A 15594-nucleotide genomic window follows, 5' to 3' on the forward strand; every position below is an offset into this window, starting at 1 on the left:
AACACACGGAATACGATTTACACGTTTAAACAGACACTGCAAAAATAAATAAATAAATATCCAGTGAAATTATCTTGAATATTATTCAACGTATCTGGTATTTCCTATTATAAGCTGACCGTAAAGATACCATACATATAAGATTATTAAACCTATTTCTAGGCATTATTTACTCATTTTAAGCTTGAAATCGATTTGTTCTATTGAGCAGGTAATTTTGTCATTTTAAGCGTTTATTTCTAAAAAAGAAGCAAAATGATCTGCCAGTAGAATGAAAAGCTTGAAATTAGTAAAAAATAAATAAATTTAAGTCTATAAATAGTTTTGATTGTCTCACAGAGTACTGTACGTGGTTTCTGGTCATCTTGTAATAGGAAATAGACACAGCTGACTATGTTCAAGATCATTTCCTAAGATGTCGGTTTTTGCAATGTTTAGACAAAAAGCTCATTTATACAACTTGTATGCAATTTTTTTCCTTTTAGCGTTCTCTTCAGACGGTAAATCAACCCAAAAAGTTTACAGTGAAAAGTTCTTAGGTCTTTGTACAAATTAAAATGGATATTAGAAAGTTGTTTTGTTTAAATGGAAATGTAATTGAGTAACATTACAGAAGACTCAAGCACTTGGGTTCTGTTAGTTCTAGTTTGAATGTTAAATACTTTAAAGTTTATGAACTAATGTGACGGAGTTTCAGCAAAACTTTAAATTAACTTTAAACTCACACCTAACACCCTGCAGTGCAGCGTTATACCGCCATTTTCTTTACGTTATACCGCCATTTTCTTTACGTTATACCGCCATTGTCTTACGTTATACCACCATTTTCTTTACGTTATACCGCCATTTTCTTTACATTATACCGCCATTGTCTTACGTTATACCGCCATTTTCTTACGTTATACCGCCATTGTCTTACGTTATACCGCCATTTTCTTTACATTATACCGCCATTGTCTTACGTTATACCGCCATTTTCTTTACATTATACCGCCATTGTCTTACGTTATACCGCCATTTTCTTACGTTATACCGCCATTGTCTTACGTTATACCGCCATTTTCTTTACATTATACCGCCATTGTCTTACGTTATACCGCCATTTTCTTACGTTATACCGCCATTGTCTTACGTTATACCGCCATTTTCTTTACATTATACCGCCATTGTCTTACGTTATACCGCCATTTTCTTTACGTTATACCGCCATTGTCTTACGTTATACCGCCATTTTCTTACGTTATACCGCCATTGTCTTACGTTATACCGCCATTTTCTTACGTTATACAGCCATTTTCTTACGTTATACCGCCATTGTCTTACGTTATACCGCCATTTTCTTACGTTATACCGCCATTGTCTTACGTTATACCGCCATTGTCTTACGTTATACCGCCATTTTCTTACGTTATACCGCCATTGTCTTACGTTATACCGCCATTTTCTTACGTTATACAGCCATTTTCTTACGTTATACCGCCATTGTCTTACGTTATACCGCCATTTTCTTACGTTATACCGCCATTGTCTTACGTTATACCGCCATTGTCTTACGTTATACAGCCATTTTCTTTACGTTATACCGCCATTCTGGCACAGGAGAGACTGTAAGACTACAAATCAGCTATTTTCATATTTGCCAGTATAGCAAAGCTGTTCACTTAACTTACAGCAGTGAATTGGAGGTGATTCATAATATAAATAATAAAAATATGCTGTTCTCTTTAAGGATTAAGGGTTAAAAGTGAACACTCTTAAAGGTATTCTCAAAAAGTCAAACCAAAGAACACTTTACACTTAAAAAGGAATTCATAGATGTCTAAGATGTCTGATCTTTTGCACAAATGTATTGGCACCCCTCTACCCGTTTGGTCTTGATGGACAGAGTAAAGTGTGGTTCAAACCCATCCACTGATGTATACAGACCTATAAATGTTCTTATTTTTATTGCATGAACATGTAAGCGCTTGGATTATGAGTTTTCAGTGAACTGTATTAATAATAAATGTATGCCAAGAATCCTATGACTAGGTTGCATAAGTGGCTTTAGCATATTACACAAATGATCTTAAAGTTGAGTGGGAATTATTATGTCTTAATCCACAGAAACAGGAGGAAATTTCAACATACGCCTTATTTCCCAAGTGTGCTTGTTAATAAGTGTGAAAGCATCAACAGCTCCACCCAGTGACCCAGGATGCATAGGCTCCTAGAAGGTCACTAACCTTCATGTGTCTTGACGATAGATCATTGTTAACTGTCAAATGCATGCTGAAAGCTGATTGGCTGATAAATGCCATTTTTGAAAGCAATTAAGCCTTCCATGATGTATTAAACTCCACTTACAGATTAATAGGAAAGATGCAATGAACCAAATTTCAACACAATAAGATTTCAGCCACGTTCGCACACACAGCGACTCGCAGCAACAAAGCAACGGGAGACATTTTCAACGAGAGCTGGTGACTTCCGGCAACATAAGCGACAGCAACCGTTGGTGACTAGATGTGAGAACACAGGATATGATGCATATATACACTGGTGACTTTTATCTACAAATGCTCTCCCTGCAGAATGTTTAATTTAAGTGGGAAGAAAACTGGTTTGTTGTCAAAAGTGGAATGCTAATTGTGCCAGCCATTAATAAATGTTACTATGACAACCAGTAGTAGGAACGCCTTCTGGTGACTTGCCGCGATGAATGCGCTGTATGTGTGAATACACATTTTTTTTCCTACTTAACTCTGCCCCATGTGGTTCACCACACCCCTAAACATAGCAGACATCCTCAGAACCTTGTACTGAATATATTACAGGAGGACACCCAGGCTTGATGAGCAGCAGTTGGAGGAAGATGCATGCAGGGGAGCTGTGTGGTTTCTTATGCATTCCTCAGATGAAGTTCAATAAAAATGACCTTTAGATATCAACAGGGCCTTGTCCACTTCCTGGGGCAAACAAAAGAAGTCCTTATAACCTTTCCAAGATTTCTGGAGGTAAAAGGATTGGTGAGTTCACTTTATATATTTATTGTTATCGGATAAGTTACTAGTCAGGTGTCGGTCGAGGTGAATAAAATTTCCATCAACCAATCACAGCCCTCTGATGTCATCAGCGTGTGCCGATCAACACTGCTTCAAAACCGTTACCCGACCGTCAAGAGGCAAAGTTATTTTGTGCATTTCTTTGTATAACCCAAAATGTATTATTTATATGTATTTATAAAATTAAAAATTCCTGAAATTCAACTATCACGTGGCATAATGTAATACAACGCTGAGCTAGCTAGTAGATAATTACATAGAACAGGTTTGTGCTAATTAGCTAATGTCTGAGTTTAGTTAGCTTGAATCCACATTTACTTTTTTTTATTATTAAAGAAATGAATACAGTTTACTAATAATGTTTAATAATCAGATTTTCCATGCCTGATTTATGTGGGTTGAGTCCAGATACAGTATATTTCCAAAAGTAAATTATTTATTACTAACCTTCTGAATAGGCTAATCAAGGATTAATCATGGATAATAATAATCTTCACTGGCTTTGAAAACATCAAAGAAAAATGTTGATCCAAAATGAATGCATTCATTGATGTACTTGGGATGTACTGTATTCGCAAATGCTGATCCAGGACCATTGTCACTATGGTAACCAAAGGTTCCAAAATACCATTATCAAATCATTTCCGATCTCGTTCATGCAGAGGAAAAGCTCCGAAACTTCTTTTTTGATTACAGTAGTGGCTTTTATGGCTAATAACTGTAACTAATGTAAACTGAACTTTAAAATGTTTTGTATGAAACTTAATTCGGTTTAATGGTTAATAGTTAAACGTCATTTGTTAATAGTTAAAAGTCATAACATTTTTTATATGACTGACTTTATTAGCTTACCTCACCAATGAATGCGAATTTTAAGGGTTCGATCAAGTAGAAAGAACCCCTTTAGTTAATGACTACACATAACCACTTTTTACACTGTTTGGTAATAATACTATAGCATGTATTGATATAATTGGTTAGCCAAATCCACTTTACCATCCACTTTAATAGGAACACCTGGACACCTGATCATTTATTCAGTTATCCAAACAGCCAATCAGCAGCACAGTCCATAAAATCATGCAGATACAGATCACGAGCTTGAGATCATGTTCACATCAAACATCAGAATGGGCAAAAGTGTGATCTGTGACTCCCAGGAGATCAGCAGTTCTGAAATACTCAACCCAGCCCGTCTGGTACCAATAACCATGCCACGGTTAAAGTCACAGAGATCACATGTTGTTGTTGTTGTTTTTCATTTAGATGTTTCATTTAGAACTTTAAATGAAGCTCATGACCTGTATCTGCATGATTTTGCTGATGAGACTGCACTGCTGCCACGTGATTGGCTGATTAGATAACTGCATGAATGTACAGGTGTTCCCAAAAAAATGTGATCAGTGAGTCTATAATGAAAAAGAACCACGTGTTTTAATTTATTTATCCTCATGAGACTCCATAGTGTTTATTGTGTGACACCTTATTTCTGTTTAATAACTAATAAAGTACATTATGATGGTTATGAGGTCAATTTTAACAGTTACTAAAGACATTTTATGGAATTCTGAAATTTAATACAAATAAGGTGAAATAAAGCAAGCTTAGGTGCTTGAAACAAATAAATAAAACATAAAAATAAAACGAGAAAGTGTTTTACTCCTGCCAGGTGAGAGTGTTGGAGCGTTACTGCAGCGGTGTCGTGTTACTTTTGGGGGAGGATCTAGAATAGAATTTTAGACTGTTTTTGTCTGTTGTCATGGAGACGGAACAGATTCTTCTTTAGCGATGCTGCTCATTTCTTCTTTGGGAAGTACATTATTCAGGTGAGAGAGATTTATCCTGTGTTAAAACTGACAGGTGTGTCATCTCACTGAACACACCACAGATTAGAAGTACATTTAGAAGACGAGTGTATGACTGTGTACACAACTCTATACTAATATTTCATTAGAGAAAGGTTCTGTATCAGCCCGATTCCAGCACAAACAGAATGGTGGAGAGATTTCAGAGAAACTTATCGGATATCGGATCCTGTAGCAAACTGGAGTTCTATTTTGGAAAAAAAAAACTTTTGGAACCAGAAATGTTTTTGCTGTATTTATACATTATTATATTTATTATATTTACTGTGTAAGTGATTTTTGCATGAAAGGGTTTAACTGTGAAGTGCTTCAGTTAAACAAACCACGCGTTTGAACGTTTAGTAGTCTCTAAAAGAAAACAATATCGGATGGTATTGGTATCAGCTGATACTCAAGGCTTCAGTATCGGAAAAGGAAAAGTCTATTGTGCCATCTCTGGTTTGAAATAGTTCCTAAACTAAAACCGTGCAGAAATTACACCTACATTATTGACTATTTCCTAGAGTTAATCACTGGTAAATAAATCAGGTGTGACTGCAGTTTGTCGCGGTTTCCCCTTTAAGCAGCGCGCTGGAGAGCATGTGGGCGCGCGTGCACGAGCAAGGTGCGCGAGCACCTGCTGTTCGTTTGTTGACAATCGTGACATTGTGTACATTGGACACGTGCTTTTTGTTATGTTTCTGTTCTGTCTCCTCCCTGTTCTGTCATTGGCTGTTATTTCACGTGTGTCTAGATTGGTGTCAGCCGTCAGCAATTGACGCTGATCATGTGTGTATATATACCACGCGCCTCCCAGCACACGGCGCAGAATATTAGATTAGATCTTTTTAGTTTAGATTCGATTCGATTCGATTCGTTACCATAGATAGTCATAGTTAATATCCATGTTAGGTTCCTTGTGAGAGTTATTTAGGTTAAACATTAGATTTAGTCCACGCTGGTTTCTCCGCTCCCAGTCCCTCGCTATTGTTTATGTTTCTTGTTTTGTATCTCGACCCTGTTTTCCGTGACCACGACACTGATTCCTGCCTTGCCCAGTTTATGCCTGTTTGCTGATCGCCTGACCTTTGCATGTTTCTGGATTACGTTTGTGAATTACGATTTGGATTTACCTGCCTGTGTCTCTCTTCAATAAAACTGTAAAACTGCATTTGCATCCGTCCTATCTCCGTTACGTCTCGAGACGTGACACAGTTTAACAGTGCTTTCCTGTTTTTCAATTGAGTTATTCACATTTATTTATCATAGAAACAGGTGGAACAGGTTTATAATCTGCATTTAAAGGGATTTACTGAGCGTGCATTCTCAATATTCTCTACAGTGCTATTCCAGACTTGAGTGGTGATGTGAGAAATAAATCTCCCGCTGTCTGAGCCCTGATTAATGCTAGTTATTGATAGTAAACCTGCATCAGGTGAACCAAGGTTTGATTATAAGATATCCTGAATTTATATATTTCTATAAAGCTGCTTTAAGACAATATCCATTGTTAAAAGCGCTATACAAATAAAACAGAATTGAACTGAATTATGATTAAGATAAACCATTCAGAGCTTTATATATCATTAGCCAAACCTCAGGAGTCACACCCATGGCCAAACTGTAGAGATGGATATGAAAATAAAAATACCTATAAGCATATAAAGAACAATATCCATATAAACTGCTGCTGTTGTGTAGATTTGGAAAAGCTTGGTGAAGACGATGTCTGTGCCTGACACTCAGGTTTTTACACCTGGACCAGAAGAAGGACCTGATGGGCAGGATGCACTGCTTCCTGGTCCTCTGATGAGGTGAGACGCTCTTTCTTCTCTAACACGTTAAATATTTGCATTGATGTTCTGAAGCGTATCACCAGGTGGTTAAAGTTTGTGTGTGTGTGTGTGTGCTCAGTAATCTATATAATCCAGTTGTTTATACATCATCTGTTGCAGTGATAAGGTGCAGAAGGACGACCTGATCAGGTTTATCCAGGGGAAATATCAGGAATGTCTGCAACACCTGGATGACCCTGACCAACAGAAATCCTATTTCTTCTGGATGATTGTAGAGCACTTCTGTAATGGGAATGGAGTAAGTGCTGGAGTTCTGCAGTTGTCATTGTTGAAGGATGATGAGTAACGATATCCAGAGATGCTGTGAAGTGCAAACATCAATAAATATCTGTAGGGTAGATGTGCTAGTTGAAGATATTTTTCTTTTACAGAGAGTAATGATGGCTGAAATCGCCGTGCTTCTCTTCAAAGGCTACGGCTGTGTGAGGAGAAAGGTGAGAGTTTCAGCATCAGCGTCTCTCTGTGCTGTGTGTATTGTTTTTGTCTGTATCATGGGGACTAACATGTCACGTTCTGCTACAGCTCGGCCGTGTTCAGAACCAGGAGGACTGGTGTCTTCCTCTGGCGAGGCTTTTGTGCTCCACTGCTACAGGAGATGAGCACAGAAAAGCCATTATTAAAATGGGAGACGATTTAGGTAGGGATACACTCCACAGTAACAGGGTTTTTCTGGAATTAACTACACTCACTGTCCAATTTATTAGGAACATCCATGCATCAGCCAATCACGTGGCAGCAGCAGCACAATGTATAAAGTCAGATAGATACAGCTCAAGAGCTTCAGTTAATGTTCACTGCAAATATCATAATGAGGAAAGAATCTCAGTGACTTTGAATGTTGCTTGGTTGTTGGAAGAAGTTATTTTGAGAAACATGATTTGATAATTCCATGAATGAGCTCCTATTAAAGTGGACCGGATTATGGACGCTGATCCTCACATGCTTGTTTGGTTTTTCATCTTCAGGTTCCAGAGGACGGATCTACGCATCACATATCTGCTACGTGGTGGCGCAAGTGGTGCTGGGATCACGTAGACGATTTCACATCATTGGATATGACTGGTACATTGTGTGTACGTGTGTGTGTGTGCATGAGCGTGTGTGTGTTTATTTTCTTAACTTGATATGTGTTTTATTTGTACAAGGGTTATTAACCATCACTCAGTGTCGAAGGAGGTGATGCAGAGAACTGAGATCTATGAGTACGTGCTGTCTCTGACCTCAGGGATCGGCCAGCCACAATTCCAGGTTTGAATCACTCCTCTCTTTTTCATCTCAAATTCAAATAGGAACCATTGTACTGAGAATGAATGGTTCTCTACCTGTTTCAGGAGTTAAAGTACCTTTACGCCTGTGATCTAGCTGATGCTGGACTTTCTGCTCAGGCACTCGCTTACTGCGAGAGCATCGCTAGAAACATCTTCACGTTCCCTCGGCTCATCAACAGCTATGTTATGGAACGGGTTATAATGGTAACTAGGAGGATTCATGTTTGCTTCTAGATTACAAATGCAAAGTCTTCATCAGTGCTTTACTTTCCCTGTCTCTATTGTAGCTCTCTGACAGGCTGCTCCAAGGGATGGAAGAAGAAGAAGCAGAGTGGCTGCTAAAACTTTGCCGGCTGCACAGAGCATTCAGTGCACATTCTCACTTTTATGTTGATGTGGTGGAGTCCATCTCATGTAGTTCTGAGTCTCAGGAGTTCCAAGGTACGCACAGTGCTGTGTAGCTAGTGAACACATAACTCAATACAATTAGCTTTTGAAACTTTTCTTTTAATAATACGTATTAAGCGTTTGGGTGCTGAGTGATGACACCTATTGGTTAATTAAACTTAAGTTTAGTGAGAGGAATTTTCCCCATTCATCCGTTATGCATTTCTTCAGCTGCAGAACTGTACGAGGACTTCATTACCTTATTTTGCGCTTCATAATTCACCATACGTTCTCAATGGGAGACAGGTCAGGACTGCAGCAGGCCATGCTCGCACCCGCATTCTCTGCTTACGCAGCCATGCGCTTGTAATCCGGACAGAATGTGGTTTGGCGTTGTCCTGCTCTGGATGGCAGCGTATGTTTCTCCAAAATGTGTACGTGTCTTTCTGCAGTAATGCTGCCCTCACAGATGTGCAGGTTACCCATACCATGGGCACTGACACGCCCCCATGCCATGGGCACTGACACGCCCCCACACCATAGATACTGACATGCCCCCATACCATGGGCACTGACACGCCCCCATACCATGGGCACTGACACGCCTCCATACCATGGGCACTGACACGCCCCTATACCATGGTCACTGACACGCCCCCATACCATGACAGACGCTGGATTTCGGACCTGACGCTGATAACAGCTCGGACGGTCCTTTTCCTCTTTGGCCCGGAGAACACGACGCTGTTTTGTCCAAAAACTATTTGAAATGTCGACTTGTCAGACCACAAAACACTATTCCACTGTGCTACTGTCCATCTCAGATGAGACCGAGCACAGATAAGTGGGCGGAGCTTCTGGACAGTGTTGATGTATGGCTTCTGCTTTGCATACTAAAGTCTTAACTTGCATCTGTGGATGCAGCGGCGAATGGTGTCGACTGACAAAGGTTTACCGCAGTATTCCCGAGCCCATGTCAGGATCTCCGTTACAGACTCGTGACGGTTTTTAAGACAGTGACGTCTGTGGGATCGGAGATCACGCGCATTCAGGAGTGGTTTTCGGCCTCGCCCTTTACACACCGAGGTTTGACCGGATTCCTCAAATCTTTTAATTATATTATGCAGTGTAGAAGGTGAAATGCCCAAAATCCTATAGATTTGTCTTTGGGGAATGTTCTTCTCAGAGTGTTGGATTACTCTCTGACGCATCTGTAGGCAGATCGGCGAGCCTCGACCCGTCCTTGCTCTTGAAGGACTCGGCCTTTTTTGGAGGCTCCTGATATACTATGATTAGACGATTGCCTCACCTGTTTCACCTCACCTTCTTATTTCAACTTCTCACATTGCTATCAGTCCTAAACTACCCCTGTCCCAACTTTTTTGGAACATGCTACATGCATCAATTTCAAAATAAATGTTTATCTTCAAAAAACTATGCAGCTGATTATATAAAACATCAAATACCTCGTCTTTATAAGTTTTATAATTTTATAAGTTTTTACATACAAGTCAAAGTACATTTACTAACAACTCCTGTTTGTTTTTATTAGCATTCTCCATACTGTCCCAACTCTTTTGGAATTGGGGATGTATTTAGGACAATATACTCAGAGACAGGATCGCATAATAACAATTCGGTGATGTAATCGTTTTCAGCAAACACATGTCATCACTGTGTACTGCAAGAGACGACAAGAACACGAGGCTCCTTCAGTCTTATTTCTATTGAATTTAATGATTTTATGTGTGTGTGTGTGTGTGTGTGTGTGTGTGTGTGTGTGTGTGTGAGACAGAGGAGTTAGATTCACGCTACACTGTAGGAAAGCTGCTGGGGGAAGGTGACTGCACCACTGTCTACGCTGGAGTGCGTAAGGCAGATGGGTTACAGGTAATACGTCTACACATGTACAGTTCGTTAGCACTAATCAACTCAGTATAGGAACTGTAAAGCAATGACACACTTCTCTAAGATACAATCAGATTCATTATCTTCACCCATGTCTGTTTTGAGGAGGTTTCATTCACAAATGATTACAACAGTGCATGAATCACTGATATGAACTGATCTGAATGCAACAGCGAGTGGGAAAATACAGCCCACATAAATGAGGTCCATTGTATGTCCATAAAAATGATCATCAGAAAATTCTAATATTCAAACCAAAGCATTACATTTCCATACAAAATGTGCGCCGCAATCACACAGCGCGATAGAAAGGAGGTGTAATAACTCTGACTAAAATATTCATTCTGATCAAATATGTAGTTTGATGCTATATTTAGAAACTAAAGTAAGTGTGTGTTTATGAGAGAGTGAGTGTAATGTGGTTAGAACGTGTAATTGTATATAAATGTAAGAAGTGTGGTACATTTACAGAATAAAGGAACGTGTTAGTGTGTTCAGATGAGTGAATGTGTGTGTTACTGCAGAACATTCAACCTCTTACCATTTAACACTTAGTTTTGGCTTTTATTTTTATTCTTTAGTGTTTTTAATTTAGTGATTTAACAGATCGTCTCTGACCAGAATCTCCCAAGGGGAGGTTTCCAGTAGAGAAACTAGTTCCGAAAACTCAGAAGGGTCATAGCGGTGCCACAAGCAGAAGACGCACTCCATCCTCCCATACTCTGCTCAGAACTGACGGAAGCGGTCTGATTGGCGGGAACACATTCAGGCGTGACCTCGGCCATGCATTCCCCAGAGCATCTATTCCCAGAGGCGCTGGGTGCGACAGAGGGAACCACACCGGGCTGTATTTCTCAAAGCGAACAGATCCACCTCTGCTCTGTCAAAACGAATCTCCAGGCAATTTATGAGCCAAGACAGATGTCTGCCCTTCCAGACTCCATAGGCTGGGCGACTGTTGCAGATAGCGCCCCAGCCATTCAGTGAGGCATCCGTCATAATCACTTTCCGATGGTGAACACCTCCCATAGGAACTCCTCGAAATTGAAATGGAGGATTTTTCCAAATAGCAAGAGCTTGAAGGCAACCACACGAGACCCTTACTAAATGGAGAGGCAGGCGTGAAGAGATTGCACATGAGCAGGAAACAGTCATGCCTGCATCGAGCATGAGTTTAGCTGCACTCCTAGAAAAATGGTCTGCTGCCTTGGCAGAAGAGAGAGCTTCTGTAAATTCGGTCTGAGGCCCAACTCTCGCAAATGACCGAGAATTCTGTCCCGGTGATGGCAAGCCAGATCCTCCGACTGTGCTAAATTCACCCAGTCATCGAGGTAGTTCAGCACACAGATGCCTTGGAATCTCAGCAGAGCCAAAGCAGCATCCATGCACTTTGTGAACTTCCTGTGTCTCAGAACGATCTGAATGTGGAAGTAAGAATCTTTCAGATCTATCGTGACAAACCAGTCTCCTGGTTGTATGTGCACTAGAATAACTTTCTGCGTCTTGAGCCTGCGCCTCGCAAGCATGTAGTTCAGGTGATGCAGGTCCAGAATAGGATGCAGATCTCCATCCTTCTTCGGTACAAGAAAATAGCAGCTGTAAAACCTGCTCTGTTCCTCTAAAGGAGGAACTTCCTCTATTTCTTCCTCTAATTCTTGCTCTAAAATGGGAACCTGATCTACCTTCACATCAGAAGGGAGCACTCCGTTGAAGCAAGGTGGATTTACCAAAATTGGATGGTATACCCTTGTTGTATGGTTCGTAGAACCCATGGAGACACTCCTGGCAGAAGTTTCCATGCTGCCACGTAGTTCGAAAGAGGCACGAGATGCTTTGGGACAGGACTCAACATCGTGGCTATGCTACTGAAGCCCTACAAGGGCAGTGGAGTTGCCTGACATTCTGTAGCAGGGGGGAAGCCTCTCACGTCCCCAACTGCAAGTGAGTGAGGGGCATAAATTTGGATTGTGCCTCTGCATAGGCTAGACCCTTTAGAATGTTCCCCTGAAGTGTGTGTGCAGCAGGGAAAAACTTAGAAAAAACTATCTGACTTGATGGAGGGGGCCAAGCGTGCAGGATGGGGGCATGACAGTCCACCATCAGCGTTTGCTGTGAGGTATAACTTCTGGACCCTGAAGGTGATGACACACAGACGTACAGGAAGTATTTTTTTGCACTGACTGTACGGAACCTGTTGCTGACTGAGGCACATTTCGCAGCGGTAGATACGGACAAGGCTCTGGAGAGCGGCATGGAGAAAGGCAGATATGTTTTGCCAGTCTGAACACTTACTCTGTGGTTGGGCCTGCCCTCCGTTTCCTGACTGAAAAGTCAGGGATGGCCCTATGGACCTGAAAACCAGGAGGACTTAGCCACCGGTTTCAGATCAATGTGTTTACGGAGGTACTGTCGAGTATGTATGCATGGGCGGGGGTGGGGGGGGTGGCTTTCTCTGGGATGGCTCGAAGCAGCTGAAGGCTTTTCGTGGAATGAGCAGCCTGAACACTGCTGGCTGTTGTTTTGCTGTGCAGAACTTTTCGACGACTGCACTTACGGTGTTGCTGAAAAGACCAGACTACGACATCGAAGCGTTCAAAAGGCAAGCCTTATCCCATTCTCTAATCTCTGTCAGGTTTAATCAGAGATGTCTCTCCGCTGCGACCAAACCTGCCATGGAGTGTCCATGTTTCGTCATTCTTGGCGTCAAATCAGTCGCCCGTCGGAGCTCCTTGACTGCCTCCGGGTTCAAACCAGCTCCTTCAACCATGTTCTGATGGACACCTGCCTGTTCTATATGACAGCAGCCATATAGGACTTGCCGATCAGCGTGGAAGTCGTCCTACAGGGCTTTATAGGCAGTACAGGCCGAGCCTTCCAGGAGGCGGCCAAAGACAGTGAGTACAGTGAGAGATGGACAGCTAGTGTCTCTTTAACTGCTGGTATGCAAGCATACCCCTGCTGGCACTGAACCTGCAATGTTGGTGAAGTCAGAGGCAGCTGCATTTGTAATGTGCGCTGAGAATGGCAGCTTCCAGAATTTCACAGTCTCCTTGTGGAGATCAGGAAAGAATGGCTACTGTCTAAGCGCTGTGTGTAAGTAAGGGCCAGACAGGAAGCGCTCATTCAATTTAGAAGGCTCACCTCGCTGAACCTGTGTCAGCCAAACTAGCACCATAATCCTGGAAATCAGATGCTGTGGTAAACAGAATATCATCCAACCCCAAAGAAACAGCGTGGCATGCTTCCAGACTGGAACATAAATCTCTCCGCTTGAATTCAACTGCACAGGTGCTGCGTTCATGCAAGGGAGAGAGAGAAAGGGGAAATCCTCCTACTCACACTCGCTATCAGATCCCAAAGGCTCAGTCTCGTGAGGTGCCTTGGCAACCTCAGAAACGGAGTGACGGGGATACACGACATACCTTCCGATTTACGAAAGAAAGCAAGTTGGCAGCATAGCACTTTCACAGTTCTCACAGTGAGCAATGACGTGCAGCGCCACTCTAGCATGAGAGACGCCGAGGCATTTCACACCCTTACCGTGCATGTCCCCACTAGTTATAAAGCAAGGGCATGGAGGAATGCACTTCCTATATTCCATGTGCTTCACTGTGAGGAGACACAATTTAATATATATATTTGAAATAGCTCTTAAAAAAACACTCTAGCACAGGCCAGAGAAAGCTGAGGAGGAGGTGACTTGTTCTATACGGGCTTCAGACAATCGGTACCCCCCCAGGGGTGTTCCCAAAGCTTCTAAATAATTTCCCAGTGTGTGGAGCTCTATGTTTGTCTGAACAGTTTAGCTGTGGATCATTCTAGTGAACGCATATAAACAAAGTCTGGACCATGAAGCAAAGCAGTCATGTAAAATAAGTCACCTGCTGTGACTAATGTATGATTACGTGATTAATGAATGACAATTTTCAGGTAATGGCTGTGGAATTGCACTAATTATAATATAAATACAGTGAAAAATATAGTATTGTAGTAATTATACTCATTATGCTCACTGTGGCTTAGTGGTAAAGAACGTTCGCCTCACACCTCCAGGGTCGGGGGTTCGATTCCCACCGCGGCCCTGTGTGTGCGGAGTTTGCATGTTCTCCCCGTGCTGCGGGGGTTTCCTCCGGGTACTCCGGTTTCCTCCCCCAGTCCAAACACATGCATGGTAGGCTGATTGGCGTGTCCAAAGTGTCCGTAGTGTATGAATGGGTGTGTGAGTGTGTATGTGATTGTGTCCTGTGATGGATTGGCACCCTGTCCAGGGTGTACCCCGCCTTGTGCCCGATGCACCCTGGGATAGGCTCCAGGTTCCCCCGTGACCCTGAAAAGGATTAGCGGTATAGAAGATGGATGGATGGATGGAGTAAAATGATGGCTTGTTGAAATGACTCATTCTGTTTTGTCCATGTGAACAGGTTGCCATGAAATATGTGTTCAAAGTGGATGAAGACTTATTGGTAAGTAAACTTCCCTTATTTCAGAGATTCTGTAGAGAAGCAGTAAGATGTAAATCACAGTGACGTTATAGAGCAGATCTAGACCAAAATGATGCATCCATTTACTTGTTCCTAGATTTTATTAACGATCGTTCATAATAGATATGAGAGGAAGACTGTTGATCTAGAGTCAGTGCCAATCCAAACCTTCTCCACTGACATGTTCTCTCTAAACCCATGCGAACCATGTCTGTTTTTAATTGTAGTACGGAGAGAAGCCTCGGGAGGTGGCGTTAATGGAAATGGTGTCCAAGCCGCCTCGCTGTGAGAATGTGGTGGAGCTCCTGGAATGGATCGATATGTCCACTTTTTTTATCTTGGTGCTGGAGCGACCCGTCCACTGCATGGACCTCCAGAAATTCTGTGAAGGTAAGAAAGATGGTCGGTTGTCTGAACGTCTGAGTCGAGCTATCATGTTGCAGGTGTTTCGAGCTGCTCATCACTGCTTTAAACGGGGAGTTCTTCACGGCGACATACACAACCAGAATATTCTGATCAATCCAGACACTCTGGAGGTGAAGTTGATTGACTTTGGCTGTGGAGAGTTCCTGTCGGACAACACCAACACGATGTGTGCAGGTCAGTTTAGAAGAGATACAGGATATAATCCAAGAGAGTGCAGTGGAGAACCTTTTTGTGTGATGTAGCTGATGGTTGCTGCAGTTTCTCTCTGCTTTTATTCAGGACTTACTTCTTACATCTGGAATCTGGGTGCACTCATAGTTGAGATGATCACTGGAGACGTTTTCTTTTATGATGAGAAGCATATGACTACGTGGTCAATG

General features: G+C 41.9%; 1 protein-coding gene across 1 annotated transcript; it reads left to right on the forward strand.

Moving 5' to 3' along the window:
- Positions 1 to 4777: 4777 nt before the first annotated feature.
- On the forward strand, positions 4778 to 15566 carry LOC128619544 (protein transport protein Sec16A-like). Its single transcript, XM_053643786.1, has 14 exons — positions 4778 to 4870; positions 6590 to 6702; positions 6844 to 6982; positions 7116 to 7178; positions 7267 to 7381; positions 7710 to 7806; positions 7890 to 7992; positions 8076 to 8216; positions 8300 to 8453; positions 10195 to 10289; positions 14729 to 14770; positions 15016 to 15073; positions 15232 to 15388; positions 15494 to 15566. The coding sequence occupies exons 2-13, from the start codon at positions 6614 to 6616 to the stop codon at positions 15258 to 15260; spliced, it is 1125 nt and encodes a 374-aa protein (XP_053499761.1). The 5' UTR covers positions 4778 to 4870; positions 6590 to 6613; the 3' UTR covers positions 15261 to 15388; positions 15494 to 15566.
- Positions 15567 to 15594: the final 28 nt, after the last annotated feature.

The sequence above is a fragment of the Ictalurus furcatus genome, chromosome 15 (assembly GCF_023375685.1).
Source record: "Ictalurus furcatus strain D&B chromosome 15, Billie_1.0, whole genome shotgun sequence".
Lineage (NCBI taxonomy): Eukaryota > Metazoa > Chordata > Actinopteri > Siluriformes > Ictaluridae > Ictalurus > Ictalurus furcatus.

Coding starts and splice junctions, on each gene's coding strand:
- LOC128619544 (XM_053643786.1), top strand. CDS start 6,614: ATGTCTGTGCCTGACACTCAGGTTTTTACACCTGGACCAGAAGAAGGA. Junction 10,290..14,728: donor GTAAGGCAGATGGGTTACAG/GTAATACGTCTA, acceptor CCATGTGAACAG/GTTGCCATGAAATATGTGTT. Junction 15,074..15,231: donor GGTGTCCAAGCCGCCTCGCT/GTGAGAATGTGG, acceptor ATCATGTTGCAG/GTGTTTCGAGCTGCTCATCA.